At 37.8% G+C, this 16935-nt stretch overlaps 1 protein-coding gene across 1 annotated transcript in view; it reads right to left on the bottom strand.

Moving 5' to 3' along the window:
* syt14a (synaptotagmin XIVa) overlaps positions 1–13283 on the bottom strand; it is a 45677-nt gene extending 32394 nt beyond the window's left edge. The window contains exons 1-2 of the mRNA XM_042389432.1: positions 12363–13283; positions 11114–11181 (exon numbers count right to left, since the gene is read on the bottom strand). Coding sequence (XP_042245366.1) covers positions 11114–11126 — 13 coding nt within the window. The 5' untranslated portion in view covers positions 11127–11181; positions 12363–13283. The remainder of the gene's footprint in view (positions 1–11113; positions 11182–12362) is intronic.
* Positions 13284–16935: the final 3652 nt, after the last annotated feature.

The following is a 16935-nucleotide window of genomic DNA, read 5'->3' as shown; positions in this document are numbered from 1 at the left end:
AAACTAGACAATGCCTTATACTAATTTAAAGACACCCTGTGGAGTTTTTGACCACTTGAAATATTAATCAGATTATATATATATATATATATATATATATATATATATATATATATATAAAATATTTGTATACTGTATATATTTAAGATATTTAAGAATCTGATATATGTAGCCATTTCACATCTTTGATTACAGCAAAATACTAAAAGATTTATTTTTCATCGATCTGCACTAAAACTCAGTGTATGATCACTTATGTGGTCTGAATCACCCTGCAAACCAGAATATTTATTTTTCCCGTCTACACCATCTTTGACATTTAGAAAACCCACAACATGATAAAATCTCCCGTTGTGCATATTTGTGTCATTTGATTGTTGATTATCACCTTCAGGAGGATCACCAGGCATCCAACATATAGACCTGAGATATTCTGAATGCAAATCGCTGGCTTTATGGTGAAACTGTTGCTTGAGTAAAATGCGGATGGGAAAGGGATGTCAGTGTGTGATCTGACTCCACAAGGCATTGTTCTAAACCCAGCACAGCTCAGTGATCCTTATCCGGGGACAAACACTGAATGCAAATGGTGTCTTGTAATCTCAGAGCATTTCTTGGCAACATCTATGTACACTTGTATCACTCTTTCATTTGACGATTACATAAACTTAACCAAGAATGGAATGAATTGAATTGTGGAGGGTAATCAAAGTGCTTTAAATGCTGTCCTAAAATCTGAATGGCAGCATTAATTATAATTAAACAAGATTAAAAGTATCCAGTCATGGTAGCGGCTCTGTGGAGCTGTACTTGAGCTAAATGTTAACTTTACCATGCTAACGTTATCACAATGCCAACAGGCTAATTATTTAGCAGGTGTAACTGTTACAAAGTTCACTAAGCTGCCAATATACTCTATCAGAACTGCTTGTCAAATGGTTGAAACAGCTTTGCAAATCCGCTTCCCCCACAGCTTTCCAAAGTCAGAATTGGGCGGACTGTGTTCGATCATTTCTCTAACTGTCCGAAACCGACAATCCAACATTCACACCTACCTCACGCCATGATTGGTCAGCTATGGAAATGAGAGAGTTCTTCTCTCTCTAGCTCCTTTTTTTTGTTTGTTACGCAACTATTTCTGCCTATTTTCATCTGTACAAGTGCAACACTATAAATGTCTTACAAGAGAGACCATCTGGAAATGTGCACATTGTCCCCATATTTAGATGATAATCATATCTCACCCCCTCTTTATGACATACAGAAGCCTACCAGTCAAAAGTTGGGACACACTTTGGACACCCTTTCTCATTCAAGTGAATGGGAAAGTGTGTCCAAACTTTTGACTGGTAGCCTATTGTTCGTATGGCTTTTCATGCTTTTGAAGTGTGTTAGCATGCTAACATTTGCACAACCCTAACCCTAACCCTATGCACAGTAAAGCTGAAGTTGATGGGAATGTCATTTGTTTAGTAGGAGTTTGGTCATACAAGACAAATTAAAATCTTGACCTGATGATGGCGCTAGATGAAAAGTTAAGGGATCACCAAAGTTATTATAATGCATAAGGTGGACATGAATGTCTGAACCAAATTTCTTGGCAAGCCAACCAATAGCTGTAGTGACATTTCAATGAAAATCACAAATGTCAACCTCACAGTGACACTAAAAGGAAAAGTCAAGGGATCAAAAAGGTCCTTACAATTCAGCCTCTAGGGACCATAAATGTCTGTACAACATTTTATGCAATACATCCAATAGTTAAGATATTACAGTCTGTACCAACGTGGTGAACCAACAGACCAACATTGAACAGGCAACACTCTTTCTCTCTTGAATTGAAACTAACTAAAGACAGTAGTCACACTACAGTGTCCTCTCTGAGGTCCTCTGTCACTGTGGTTTCTTATCAACCATTGTGTCAGCTCAGTGGGATGGACCCGATGGGTGGCAGCTGCACAGGGTGTATGCTGGTGTATGTGTATATACCAGAGCTGTTATTCAGACAGGCTTATACAAAGAGTTCACCGTGGTCTTCTTCACCAGACAGGCTTACAGACAGTGACTGTAATTCAGAACTGTTACTCACAGTTGTGAAGGTCTCTCAGTCACTGAGCACTGCTGCAGCCTCTGGGATCTGCCTACAGGTTGAGGTTTCAAATAGCTCTGGCTGCCTTCAACTGTGACACTTTGTACAGCTCTGTGCTAAAGCTGCAAAAGCCAGAGAGCAGTGTAACACATGGCGTCACTATGGTCATTGTGCAACATGACCTTTGTCCCATGTCGTCTGTCACACTATGCTGACATTTGAAATACAAAGTTATATTTATATAATCAGTCATGTGGGGCCAGAGGAAATGCATTTTTGACTGGTCTGTCTGCAGAAATATTTTTGTCTTATTTGATTAACAGTGAAATACAATAAAATATCAGTAATATTTTTTGTAGCACCTGTAGAAACACAAATCCCATTATGCAGTAAACAAATAAAAATAAAAAATACATTTTATACAAGCAGCAAAAAAACCCCCAGATAATCATTAGTATATTGTTCTTGTCAACATTTTCATCCTGTCATTCATGTCCAACATATAAATCTTGCTCAGATTTAATACCAAATCTAAACTAAGGGCATGGTTTTCTTTGTTTGTTGGATTGGATTAGTCTGACTGTCTCAAAGGGCAAAAACACAACAACAACTAAAAGACTTGATGCTGCTATTGGGTTGATCCATACTGTATCCTAACCAGTGATGGAGAAAACGCTTTTGAGCTTTTTATCACAACATGAAGTAGTGTTTCCAGCTCTGAATACAAACCTTGACAAATTATCTGTGTTTACTCTGCAATTCATTTCCTATTGAGCAACTCAATACTTTATATTTAGATAAATCATAATGTCAAGTCATACCTCTCTGGTCTCTGACTATTGAAGTGCAGACACTACACTGTTTATACTGTAAATATAGAGACTGTAATGCCAATAACACAACTCAGTTAAATCATTCTAGATGTTAAAACACTACTTTAACCTGGTTTGTTCTTATTATCATACTAAAAAGTGTTGTGGCATGTGAGCACCATATTTCTTTACTTTCAGTTATTGCCACCTGTACCACCAACGTTAAATAACCCTACTGTGCTCAAAAGTGTCAGGAAAACTGTCATAAGAAATCACAGGATCATGTAAACACAAATCTCAGTAAGACCTGAACCAGTGTATGGCTGGTAGCCATGTTGCTGCATGTAAACACAGTCATTGAGGGAAGTTGTACCTCTACAGTACATGACAAGACTGTCTGAATATCTTTCCTTCCAAACTAGAAGCTGAGAGCCAAGTTCTTCCTATTGTCCAGTAGATCGACACAGCAGCTGTGTGTGGGAGGAAGCTCTCCATCCTCTTTCACTCACCACACATCATACTTCTCAAAAATAACGTCTCTTGAATACGGTGCACAGTGCTGGTTGCTCATATCACATCATAAGCAATTTCTCTCAAATCTATTTAATATTTTCTGTATATTCTGATGCCATTTTACTGCTACGATATTCTACTATAAATGTATGAAAACAGCAGTCTCCTTGTTTTCATTACAGCCACAGGATCTGCCAAAGAATTTCATACTTCCATTTCTCTTCAAGACAAAACAAGAAGCACTTTCAGTCCCTTATGTCTCGCCGTAATTACCTGTATATCGAAACACAGCCAGAAAAGCTAATTAGATGCAATAATGGGAAAATATTAGTGCATTAATATACTTGTCATGTACACATGGGAAAATTATTATGAACAGACAGCCAAGTTTATCTCATTAACTGCAAATGTAGGCAGCAACTTGCTTCAAAATCGAATCAACTGGGACTCACGTGGACTTCCCTCAAACATAATGAGTAAGAGTCAGTGAATGTTTTTAATGTGCAGTGTCATCCTTTACAACAACACAATTTGCACACCTTAGTGTTTACATGCCTTTCGTTTCTATCTGTGACTCTTCTGAATAGAGAGTACAGTTTTCTAACACCTTGTCAGTACACAGAAAGGTTCACATGAGCTCCTCTCAAGACTGACAGAAATCAATTTGGAGCAGCAGTTGTGATCAATATGTGCACTTTCTGAGTACTTGTATCACACGCTTTGCTTTGCCGGGGAGCAGGTCTCACTTTTGTACGTGAACTAAATCGAGGTGAATTTTGTGTCTTCACAGTCTCCCCTCCTGCAGACGTCTGGGGCCGGGCTGGCGGCACTGTTAGGGTTTGTCCCAGTTTCTTTAAGGAATCTCCTCTACCTGCCTCCTCTAATCAGGCTGCCGAGACTGACTGTCTGGGCTCAGGAAGGATGGACTGAGGCCGTGACACAGAAAGTTGGGCTGAGAAAATTGACCTGACAGAGATATTGTGGAGAGGACGTGCTGTGACAGAAAAGAACTCAGGGAAACAAACTTGTGGCGTTGCCCCCATTAAGTTTCAAACTCTGACTCTTAAGCTGCTAGGTTTATCAGTGTTCAATTTGGTGCCACGCAGGTAGTGTACCGTAGATTTAGCTTTTTTGCTAAAAATGGCTGCATGCTACATCTGTAAACAATGCTAATGAGAGCTGTGAGACTGAATCAAAACAGTAAAGTTGCGGGCTGTAAAATGAGCTAACAGATGCTAAATCACTAAGTAAAGCGGAAGTAGACTGCACAGTTAAGTAACAACTCTTTGTGGATTTGTCACTGTGAGTGTTCACTTTCACATTACACATAGTCATTGGATCAACTGTTAATACAAAAATATAAATGGGTGCAGCTTTAAAATTGATAACCATAAGTAGTCTTTTACTGGACTGGACTCAGCTAAACATTCAGTGGTCTCTCAGTGACAGAGAATCAGTTTGTGTTGCTTGAGTTACTTCATCTCCTCTAAATAATGGCAATAATTGGTTTATGAGACAAATTTCTTGTCAGCAGCAATTTACATTAAAATCACTCAGCGTCTTTATTGAAACTGGCAGAGGGAAGGTTTGCGCTACATCAGGTTGTACATGAAACATGTTCGTGTTGTCATACTGAAAGGCACAAGGGAGCGACTTCAGAATAAGCTCCAGCTAAGCCAATTAACAAGCGGAGGATACAGCACGCCAAAGATTAGTCAGCTTACCCGATAGTTCAGCTGTAAGTTCATAAAGCAGCAACAGTTTCCTCAGACTACATCTGTACAAAATGTACTGCTGCACTGGGTTTTCTAGCGAGGACACTGAGAACTGTGTGAAGTCACAGCTAATCATTGCTCCATATTACCAGCACCATCCATAGCCCTGGGCAATGGAAACACACTTTCAAAGTAGTGCAGTTGATACCTTATTTTTAGAACTGACTAAGATGGGTGTGCCCAATTTAGAGTCAGAATCTTCATTTCACAAATACTGCGATAGCTTGAGCTTGCAAGTTTGGTAGCAGCTGATGATATGGGAGGGAAAAAGTTCAAAAATATGAGTTTTAAGCTTTTTTTGTTTCAACAACTTGTGAAAATAATCTGTTATTCCCTAATTAAACTCAAAATTATGTCACCTCCATCTCCCAAATGTCTTTGTATCTTCTGCTTGAACAAATTTATCAATTCATTAAGCACTGGATTAACAGCCTGTCCCGCTTCAAGATGGATGAAATGACGTGAGGTCAGACTGTCCCTCTGATTCTCGCAATCCAACTCCCAGTCTCCCTCGCCATGTATCAACGACTGAGGCGATCAATAAGCAAATTGCACAAAAATCCTGCAAGTAACAAATCCCTCGCCTTATCTGAAGCAGACAACAAGCCCTGATAAATCGAATATTTAGCAAAAACACTGTTGATGATGAGTCAATGCAGTGGATGTACAATCAATCCCAGTATGTCTGAGATGTGTGCCAGTGTTAAAACCACAGTATGAGTGTTTGTATCCAGAGTACAGGAACATACAGTAAGAGCTACATGCTCATCAAAACCTCCACAGATCAAACCTCTGAGGTCCTGAGCAGAAAAGTCCTGGGAGTATTCTAGTGAGGAACATTAACATACAATAAAAAAGGCACTAAAACTGCAACAGAGAAGTAGAGATCTCTGTCTATGACGCAACAGGTGATTATTCATATGAGGCAAACGCTCCTTTACTTAACTAATCAATGCGAGTTAATCTGTTTTATAGACTCCACAGGCATTCACGTTCATGCCATTGAGACTCTAGCTTCAGACAACAATGCTAATTCTGTTGATTATCTAGTTAACCATATCTACTTAACCTAAATGTAACTAATTAATGAATTAAAAGCTGCATCAATGAGTTTTTTGGCCATTTGTTCCAACTCTACAACAACGTTGAAAATAACACACTTTTGACATTTTATTGCCTTATTTAGTTGATATAGGCAGCATGTTAACACTTGCCTCTTAATAATCCAGCAGATACACAGCAACATTAACATTCATTTGAAGTTAAACCAGTGGCCAGTGGCTGGTAGCCGGTGGCCAGAAACACTTCAAACATTTGTTTGAAGTGTTTCTGGCCACTTGGTGAATGTAAGACCCACATTAATTCGCTTTTTTGCTTTGGTCTATGTTCCAGCTAGTTGCTAACTTTGTTACTGCGCCATTTGGTGCTGTGGGTTTATCAGACATTTTTCACTGAAAACAGCTGCCTACTGCATCTGGACACAAAGCTGATGACAGCACAATAGTTAAGTTTCAAGCTGTAAACCAAAACACTAAGCTGAGAGATGTTAAAACACTCTGCAGAGCTGAGGGAAACTACAGAGTCAGGTGATAATTCTTTGTGGCTTTGCCATTTTCTAACTAACACCTTTTACATTGTACATTGTAATTTCATCCACTTGTAAATACATCCAATGTAAATATATTGATTAGTGCAGCTTTAATTATAACTATTATAAATAATAATGGCCATCACAGTAAACACTGGCAGTCTCCTCACTGCATTTTCGTGACTGAGCTCTCTTGGTTTGATTTATGGTGAGCAGCAGGAAACTGTTTTATTTTTTCTGGTAATGTATAACTCTATTTCAGCAACACTGTCTCACAGCTCGCATTAGCTCAAATGCTCTGAAGACATATTGGCTATTATTGCCTCATATCCTGTTTCTTGCTCTCCAAAACAAACAGCTGTTCCAGGGAGAAGGAGGGGATAGGAGCTGAAAAATTCTTGACATGAAGCAACACTGTTCATGATAAACATGGTCTTAAGGGTTTGAGAAACCCTGTACTGTTTGTATTTCTATCAGTTCCAACAACATATTCCTATAACAGACTTATCTCTCATTCTAATTTAAAAAGGCACCAGAAGATGAATGACACGGCAGGCATTTCAGTAAGATTTGGAAGATACTGTCAAAATGTCAGCATGAAGAGCTTGCCTGTTGCTGTAATTTTAACACATAATATTTCCACAGCTCAACAGCTCCTGGGCTGCCTACTCAATACTTGGCTGTGGTTCAGGACCCGACGAGGCTTCATACACACCACCACACACACTGAGAATATCTGTCTACAGCTTGTCACAGGAGCTGGTGCATGTAGCGCAGTTCCAGGGCTGGAGCCACACACGATTCACCAGTCATGTCTTGATGATATTTGTAAAAGAAAATCCAGGCTTTTGCACAATCCGTTGTTTTAGGTTGCATTGCATCAGTGAATCTTGATTTGCACTTTCTTATTTTAATTTTCACTGCAGTCACTTAATTAACAAAAAGAAAAGCTTTCGTGTACACAAGCTTAAGTCACTTAGTCATCTTTTCACGGAGAGCCTGCTGGGTAGATCCAATTAACAAGCTTAAAGAGCTCTGATATATTTGGTATTTAAAACGGCATGCTTTGATAACTGCAGTTTAAAGATGGTGATTCAGAGATGAAGCACAACTTTAGCAAAATTGGCAAAATAAACAGATTTGATCACCCAAGTGAATGGGATTGAAGGCATTAAAAGAACATCTGACAGAATTCAAATACATGCTGAAATGTGAGCTCTGAGGCAAAAAGTAAGGTCAACTTTGTGAATCAAACTATGGGATGTAGCCTTAAACAAAGCAGAAATGTTAAAGGTGTCATTTTAAACAGAATTTAAATGCTAATTCAATGCTATGATAACATTTTCCTTTTTTGTTTCTTTTCATCATGTTTCCTACTTTTGTCTCACTGTCATGTAAAACATTTTCCAAACTCTGCTTTTGTTTTTTGTTTTTTACTGTATCCAAGTATTTTTCTTTGTATTTTCCCTAGAATGAAAAATTTATGGAACTGTCCTTGAATAGATTATGAACTTTAAATGATGTGACAAGCTGCACTCTAAATAAGCGCACCTTTTAAACAACATAATTACTTGCAAACACTAATCCATCCAGACTATAACATCCTAACAGCTTAATTAATTCTTTGCTCTAAAATGTCAGGCAAAAACAACCTGTCCCCCCCCTTTTTTGTAGCACCTCATGATGATGTTCATCCAACCTAACATCATCACAAGTACAGACAGAAACACAGCCTCCCACTGGTGTTGACAGCCCGGCCCCTGGATGCTGCAGGTGTCAGTAAGCCCCACAGCTGCTCCATAAATCTCAGCAGAGCCAACTAGCTCCAGTGAAATATCGCTGACAGGGGCTGCTACAATTATGGCCTTTCAGGAAACGGCACTTTGCTGACTAATGTAGTGGGGAGTCGAGGTCAGTGGGCGGGTTCGATAAGCATCTGACACAGCCGAGGTCTGGCTGTCTGATAAACTGGGAAGTGGTGAAATTCTGGTGAGAGTGTTGCATAAGAGGCTGGTTGAGATTAAATAATTCAGGGAGGTGCCTCTTATGATCTGTCTTTCGAATATTGCGAAGACTCCTGATTGTTCACTTCTTTGGTTTGTAGAGTATGAAATCCTAAACCAGGGGTGTTCCCTTGTATGAAAAGACACTGTCAATCATGGCAGAAAAATCCATTATTCTAAGATAAAGTTACAAAGACCAGGATCAGATTTGTAGAGCTGCAACAATTAGTCGATCACCACAAAATGAATCCTCAACTATTTTAATACTTGATGAATCGTTTTTGCTGATTCCAGCTTCTTAAATGTGAATATTTTCTGCTTTATTTAGTCTTCTAGTAAACTGAATATCATTGGGATGTCAAAAGAAGACATTTGAGAATGTCATCTTGGGCTTTGGTAAACAGTGATTGATATTTTTCACCATTTTCTGACATTTTATAGACCAAAAAATCAATAGATTAATCGAAAAAATAAGCGACAGATTAATCGATAATGAAAATAATCATTAGTTGCAGCTCTACAGATTTGTTTTGACTTTGTTCAACAGTAACTTGATGACAAGTGACAAGAATGACAAGGTACCAAAACTGTCCGACAAACAAGCCGGAGTCCATGTTATTTTGTGTCTTCAAGCTTTAGTTAATTTGAACAAATTACACATAAAAGTCAACACTGAGTTCAGAAGTCAAACTACAGGTGCGAGTGCTATTTTTTTTCCAGATTCTTCTTCATACGTTTGATGAGACTCATGCTGTACAACGTGATGTGTGATGTGTATAATGTGTGATTAGTGTGATGATGTCTAATGTGCGGATAGCAAAGCCCTGAGGCTCTGGGCTGGTGGATGGTGGATGGTCTATTTGCCTAGTTTACAGCAAGAACTGGAAAGTTCACATTACTGTGCTGGTTTCTAGAGGTGAACCCTGCTGTCCTCTATTAATCTTGTCCTGTTATTTTTGCTTCCTTGTCCAAAGACTGAAGAATCGTGGTGTCTATTAAAACTCTTGCAAAGTCATTTCAACATTTAAAACCCCATCATATGCGAACGCTCTGTAGAACTCTGTAGAAGCACTGACACTGATAGATTTTGTAAAATATTCCACTAATTAAAGTTTATAGACATTATTATGCAAAATGATGTGCAAATATTTAGATGATATTTTACAGTGTTACCATATGTATGTTTCAGCACACATGTATTTTGTGCAACTTCAGTCACAACCAAGCATTGTTGTTTATGTGTGTTCACCAGTGATATTAAAGAATTTTACTTTTACTCTGTTTATTAATTATTACTAATAATTTATTAATTGCTAAAAGACACAACTACTGTGTTGGTACTAGTGTAAGGATAAAACCCATGAAACCAACCACAGAAAGAAAAGATAATTTAATATTAACCAGTGTTCTTTTAAACTTGATTTGCTGTATATGGACGAATATTTCAACTTTTCATTTGGATTGAAAAGGCAAAAGGCTGACACTCTGCATTATTACAAAACAGCTCATTTGTCACTGAGCTGTGTGATGTCCTCTTTTCAGTGACATTTAAGATAATGCTGCAAGCATTATGATATTTAAACTGGTAAAATAAGCACAAAAGCTGCTTACAACCTGCAAAGTTACATAAGCAGAGAAAGGTGAAGAGTAAAAGCACATATCTGTACAGGGTGCGGCTCTCATGGCAGTTTAAGAAACAGATTAAAAAATCAGTCAAACTAAAACAAGGGATAAAGTGCACAGTAAACTGTTGTGCAGTAATCCAATGGTGCCTGGACATCAAAGCTGAATAATGGATTTCAAAAACTGTCAGAACAAAATCTGATCTAAAACCTGGCAAGACTTCATGCATTCTCAAACTGGACCCATTGAATAAAACCTCAACTCTGTCTGTCTCTTTGCTCTCTCAAATCCAAGTTGTAAAGTACCGACATGCTGCTGAGGAGACATAACGGCCAGCCGACTACAGCGTGAACCAAATGACAGTCAGAGTTATATTAAATAAGCGACAGAAACACAATCAGCGAGTAGAGACGTACCACCTTTTCATTTACACTCCGTTTAAATAAATGGCATGCAGTTTAAATAGCGGAGCTGTCCTTTCAGCACCACCGTGAAAACAAACGCTCCTCTATTTCTTCTACTCTGACACACAGCAAAGGGAAAATCACCGCTAAAAAGACATGAAAAACTTTCATTGATTCCAGCCACAGCAAGAGCCATTCCTCTACAACCATTTGCACTTTTTTGCTGTAAAGAATTCACCTATATCACGTATTATTTCCAGTTGAAGTTAATTACAGGGAAAGGAGAGACGTTATTGGCCTACTTACCATCAATCGCCATGATGTTCTGTTTTGGCTTCAACCAAAGCGGGCGGTGAAGAAGGGGGACCGGCCCACTGCGAGGGGGAGGCAAGGGGGGAGTCACAGAGTGGTACAGTCCACTAAACACCGGTGAGGAAACTTACCGATATAAGTCATACATCCATAATATACAACTAAGAGAAAACATTATGAATATATGGCTAGTTACACTAATTTTCAGGGTCCAGAAAATATTTTTTTAATGAGACACACAAAAGGGGTCTAATACAGTTTAATAATGTAATTTATCCAACCCAAAAGTTAATTTGTGTTGTCTAAACTAATGTAGTTCATGTGTATTAGATGCGTCTATGCTAACAGGCCTACAGCTTAATAATGTAGCCTAGTTTAGTAGAACCAAAGTTAATTTAACTGTATAAACTACATTGTATAATTATGTGTTATACTACATTAGATACTAATACAGCTTAACAATGTAGTTTAGCCAACTCAAAAGTTAATTTACGTTTCCTAAGATACATTATTAAGATGCATTAGATGCTAATATGCTATCAATAAATATCAAATGAACCAAAAGTTTGTTCAGGTAGGCTATACATGTTATGTATTATGTTTTATTAGATGCTAAAGCAGTTTAATAATGTAGTTTAGTCAAACCACATGTTAATTTAGGTTGGCTAAACTACTTATACTTTATGAGATGCTAGTGCTGTTTAATAATATACTTTAGGCTAGCTACATTGTAGTATTATGTACTGTATTTCTGTAGATGTAAATACAGCTTAATAATGATGCTAGTGAAATGCTAATACAGATGAATAATGTGGCTTAGCCAAACCAAACTTTAATTTATAGGCTAAAGCTACGTTTTACTATTGTTTTATGCTGTTTAAGATGTAAATGCAGTGTAATAACGCTAGTAAGGTAACTGATTATTAATGTAGTATAGCAAATAAATCCAAAATTGTATTATTATTTATTATGTTGTATTAGATGCTAATACAGTTTAATAATGTGCCTCAGCCAACCTAACTAAACTTTTGTGACATTGACTGCATGCATGAGATCTCCATTTAATGCAGTTATATTGTGATTTAAGTTTAAAGCTTGTATGAAAAATCCAACCTACATAAAGTTCATGCTTGAAAAAACATTAGAGATCAGTTGTGCATTTCCGGGACCATTTTATTCTGACATTTCATGCAGGTAACTGGTCAAATTTAATGACAGTAATTGAGGAAAATGTTCAGCTCACCTCAGCAGCAGCTCTCACTCCTGCTCCTCATGACTCAGTGATGCTGGTTTTCTGTCCTACCACTTATTACATTTCACCCACTACTTCAGTGGTTAATCATCCGCTGATTGCTGATGGCTGGAAAGGAAACCAGCAGGGCTCTAATTCCCGAGAGCAGACCGCTGCTCTGAAAATCAACAGTAAGTGTTTATGTCAGCCTCTCAGAATAAAAGTAAAAGCTTCTTCTTATACACTTGCCTCACTGTCAAATGCATCAGATAAGCAGCAGATATCATTTTATCACTGATAGTAGCCTAAATAGAGTAGAAATGCAAGCACAGGACAATACATAGTAGAAAACAATGTTAATAAATTAGTTATCAATGTTCACATTCCTAAACAGCAGCCCTTGATCATAAGCAACAAGTTCACAGGTCTGTTCTAGGAGTTGTTGAAATGCATTCTGTGAGTCGTAGGAAGTCATTAAGAAAAGTATTGCAACACATCATCACAATGTAACTCCTGAAATGTTCTGGACATCACGTAATTATGATATCTAGGAAGGTGAAAGCATTTTATGATGATTTATCTCCATGCAATGTGAATCTTAAAGGTCAGCTATAAAATACAGCACTGGAACGAAATATTCATACAGCAGGCGCTGGGCATTGTTGCTAATGAGAATATCTGTTCAGTGCTCACTGGGATGATTTCCATAGCAGCTGTGCTTCCACCAGTGGCATACATATAGTAAAACAAGGAAGTAGTTGTAAAAGATCTTCAAATATCATTGTACTTCCATATATAGCACACCTATTTGGAAAAAAAGCTTGGAGTGACATCTGTTGAATAGTTTATACCTTTGCACGGCCTGAACATGTGTTTTGCATTAATGATACAACATACACATGTTTTCTGTTTTTCTTTTTGCACAAATGTCTGTATGGATGTTACCTGACTCTGGAAATATGGTTTATTATAATGTAGCTATGTAATTTCATATAATTTAGACAGCTTACAATAAACAAACACTGTATTTATACCTACAAATGTAATTTCTTAATAAACTTCAGGTCTCTGTATTTATTATAGTCTGATCTATAAATTCATCTCTGTGCTGCTGCAGTGACCTTGTTTCCCAATGAGGATCATTAAACCTTCATTCATTTCAATAATCAAATTGTAATTAAGCGTATCCTGCTTTGCACTCATTGTCATAGGGCTGATGTTGCTTGATTCTGTATTCCAGTGGATTCTTTCAGCCTCTGAAAGCACGCAGCTGTTTTATTGTATAAATGTTAATAAGAACCTGTTCTTACGACAGAATTATAAAAACCTACTAAGTTTCATCTTCAGATTCAATTTACACTCCCATGTCATTGGGTTACCATGGATACATACAGCAGCTGCTGAGTGCTACGTTTTGATTCCCTGTCAAAAACATGAGCAAATGTTACCCATTTGAGGCATTTGCAACACACTCTCTCTGTATCCTGACTCTACTGTCGCACTAATTTTAGAAACCAAATTTTCAGTCAGACCACAGAGATGTGCTTTATTTGGCAAGTAGGATGTACACAGAAAATTTGTGATACACTGAAAAACATGAGCTACATATCTGAAGGGTGCTTTGTAATATAATCGTACAGGCAGTTTAAATAGCAAACATGAAAGCTGTCTGATTAGAAGGGAGCGATGATTGATTAAAGCGTCACGATGCTCCAGGAGGGCAAAAGGAAATCATTATTCTTTCCTCACCACATGAGTGCAACACAAGGATATCTGATATTTATGCACTGACATGTTCCAAACCGTGAGACTAAAGCCAATTTATTGAACTTAAGATTTATATGATGTAACAGTAAATATTTTTCTCTTGATGACTGAAAGCCATCTCAACATTCAAGCCAGAAAAAGAGACATCTAGACAATCAGAAACTATCAAAATAGAGTCATAAAGCAACATCAGCCAAACATGACTGATGGGATGCTGTTGAAGTTTTTCCTTTTACAGCCTTGATCTCTACTCTGCAGCACCATGACATGTAGATTCAGAAGTTACATTTAAGACAAATATGGTGCACAAATGCACATGTATGAACAAGACAATGAAGTGACCAAAGTGTGGATTTGCTAGCTAACCAGTGACAACATTACAATATGTGAACACAAAACTGATCAGACTGTATCAGTGATGAAATGATCATTTCTAGCCTAGAACAGATTGGACATTGAACAGGCCTCTTGCAAAGGAAGCATGTTCAACTAACCACCAGAACATGTTAGATTAATATCAGCTTCAAGTGCATGCTTAGTCTAGCATGCTTGACCTCTTGACCTTTACAGTACATTTTCATCAGTAGCTGTTTTCCATATGCAATACACAAATTCAAAGTGTTACAAAAACTATATGAAGTAACTGTCTTTTATATATACATGAATGATCAATTGGAAAACAACTGAAATGTCAGGTTTCCAAAAATCTACAAATTAAACTTGATTTCCTTCTTGCTGTACAAGGCATGTTTGCACAAACAGGGTTTCAGTTCCACATGTATTTGAAAAGTTTTTTTTTATTAAATAATGGTGGCTTTCTCTTATCACGATGTTGTGAGCATCAGTGTCCAGGGAGAATTTATAGCTTTCTAAGTTCAGTGTATTATATAACAACCTCACTTGGTGCTGGACTGACACCCAATTAGTGTTTTCTAAGAGTTTACTGATGATGATTAAGGCAATTTATCAAAAACACAGATAGCAGAACATCTGGAGGACAGTACATGAGGAAAAGAGCTGGCAATGGCATGCAGGTTGTAAAAAAAAACAGCATATGAACAAATGTCTGCTCAAACATGTACATGTGCATAGACATACATGTCAATACACATAAACACACACACATGCTCTGTTTTCCTCTCTATCTCTTGTTTACGTTGTCCTATTTTTAGCTGCAGCTCTGCTCAAATGCCCTCTGCTGGGCTCATCAAAGCATCTTCTTCCTGTTGTCATAGAAATGGGCTGGCACGTCCATTAGCTTCTCCATCTGCCTGCTGTCCAAATCAGACTCAGGAGGAGGGAGCACAGCTGCGTGTCAGGGAGACGGTGAGATCTGAGCAGGAAGATGATTTAGAATGAGAGGATGTAAATAATGTAACTATTACTTAATCATGTATGGACAGAACTGATAATTGCTGCTATTTCCCACTCAGTCCTTTAATATGCACAACATGGGTCAAAAATAACCCGAGGGAATGATTTTAGTTAATATCTTTTCATTGTTATGCAATTTATTAGTCAATATTTTATGAATTCCTAAACTAAGTCATTTTTCAACATCACAATAACTTATTTTAATCAGTTATCTTATTTATTTTTGCATAAAAAATATTTTTGTATCAAAACATGGGTCAAAAATGACCTGTATTCATTTTCAGTATTATTTGATACATAGATTAATGTTTCATTGTAATATCTTTGAAAAAATCAATTTCATCACCCAGGATTTTCAGAAATCATTGATTATTTTGTTTTTATATTATTATAAGTTATCATGTTATTTTTTCTGTCTTGCTATGTAGAGAAAAAACATTGTTTACACATCTAATTAAACTTGCAGACATGGGTCAAAAATGACCCGCCAGGTCATTCAGTGTTTCTGAGTGTTATTTTACTGTTGTAGGACATTATTAAATGTATATGTATGGGCACATAGTGGTGGTTATGTCTATGATTACTTAGGTTTATTCAAACTAAGAATAACTGTTACTGCACCATGATCCAAAGTGCTGTCATGGAAAGTTGTAACACTTGGTGTGACTCAAAGTAGTATTGCTTTGGAATTGGAGGGTTTTTTAAAGTTGCAGCTTTAAAGCAATACTGCAAAGTTTGAGGCAAACTGACCTGCCACTTAGGCAAATATGGGTCATGGGTCAAAGTTAATGCCCCACTGTCCAGTCAAACTGAGTCATAGGTCAGACTATATGACCTCCCTCCTGATCAAACCGCCTCATGTGTCAGTATCATTGACCCCCTGTCAGATCAAACTGTGTCACAGGTCAGTGACATGACAGTTGACATGGTTTGTTGCAATCATGCCAGATTTTCGTGCGATAGACATGCTGCTTGCAGGACAAGTACAAGATGAGAAAGCAATTCAGAGCACTGATTCAGTGTCTGAAGTCTCTGGCCCCGCAAAGCGCAGTGGCAAGCTGCTATTTTCCTGCGGCGGGACTGAGGTTATTTCCTCAACAGCGCCGGTTTTGGTATCTTGGTGACTCGCCGTGCGCCACAGGGGTAGGAGAGGCGCAGTTGAGGGTGTTGCGAGCTCAACCCAGTAGCGCACTGCAATCTTGATTAATGAGTGCGCCTCCAGAAAGGTGAATTCACCTTGAGAAAAAAAAGACATCATCATTCTAGAAAGAAAGACCATGCCAAAAGCATATTTGAGATGCTGTATTTATATTTGAAACTTTTACGCCCCAAAACTATTCAGGTTTCCTATGAAAAAAATATCTCCACAGGATTCCCAAACTGTCAGTGCAATTAGTGACTCTCACACGCCCACCTATAATGTATGATAAAATATTCTTTTTGA

Source organism: Thunnus maccoyii, chromosome 16 (genome assembly GCF_910596095.1).
Source record: "Thunnus maccoyii chromosome 16, fThuMac1.1, whole genome shotgun sequence".
Lineage (NCBI taxonomy): Eukaryota > Metazoa > Chordata > Actinopteri > Scombriformes > Scombridae > Thunnus > Thunnus maccoyii.
Note: the sequence above shows the minus strand (reverse complement) of the source record. Positions and strands in the feature narration are given on the sequence as shown.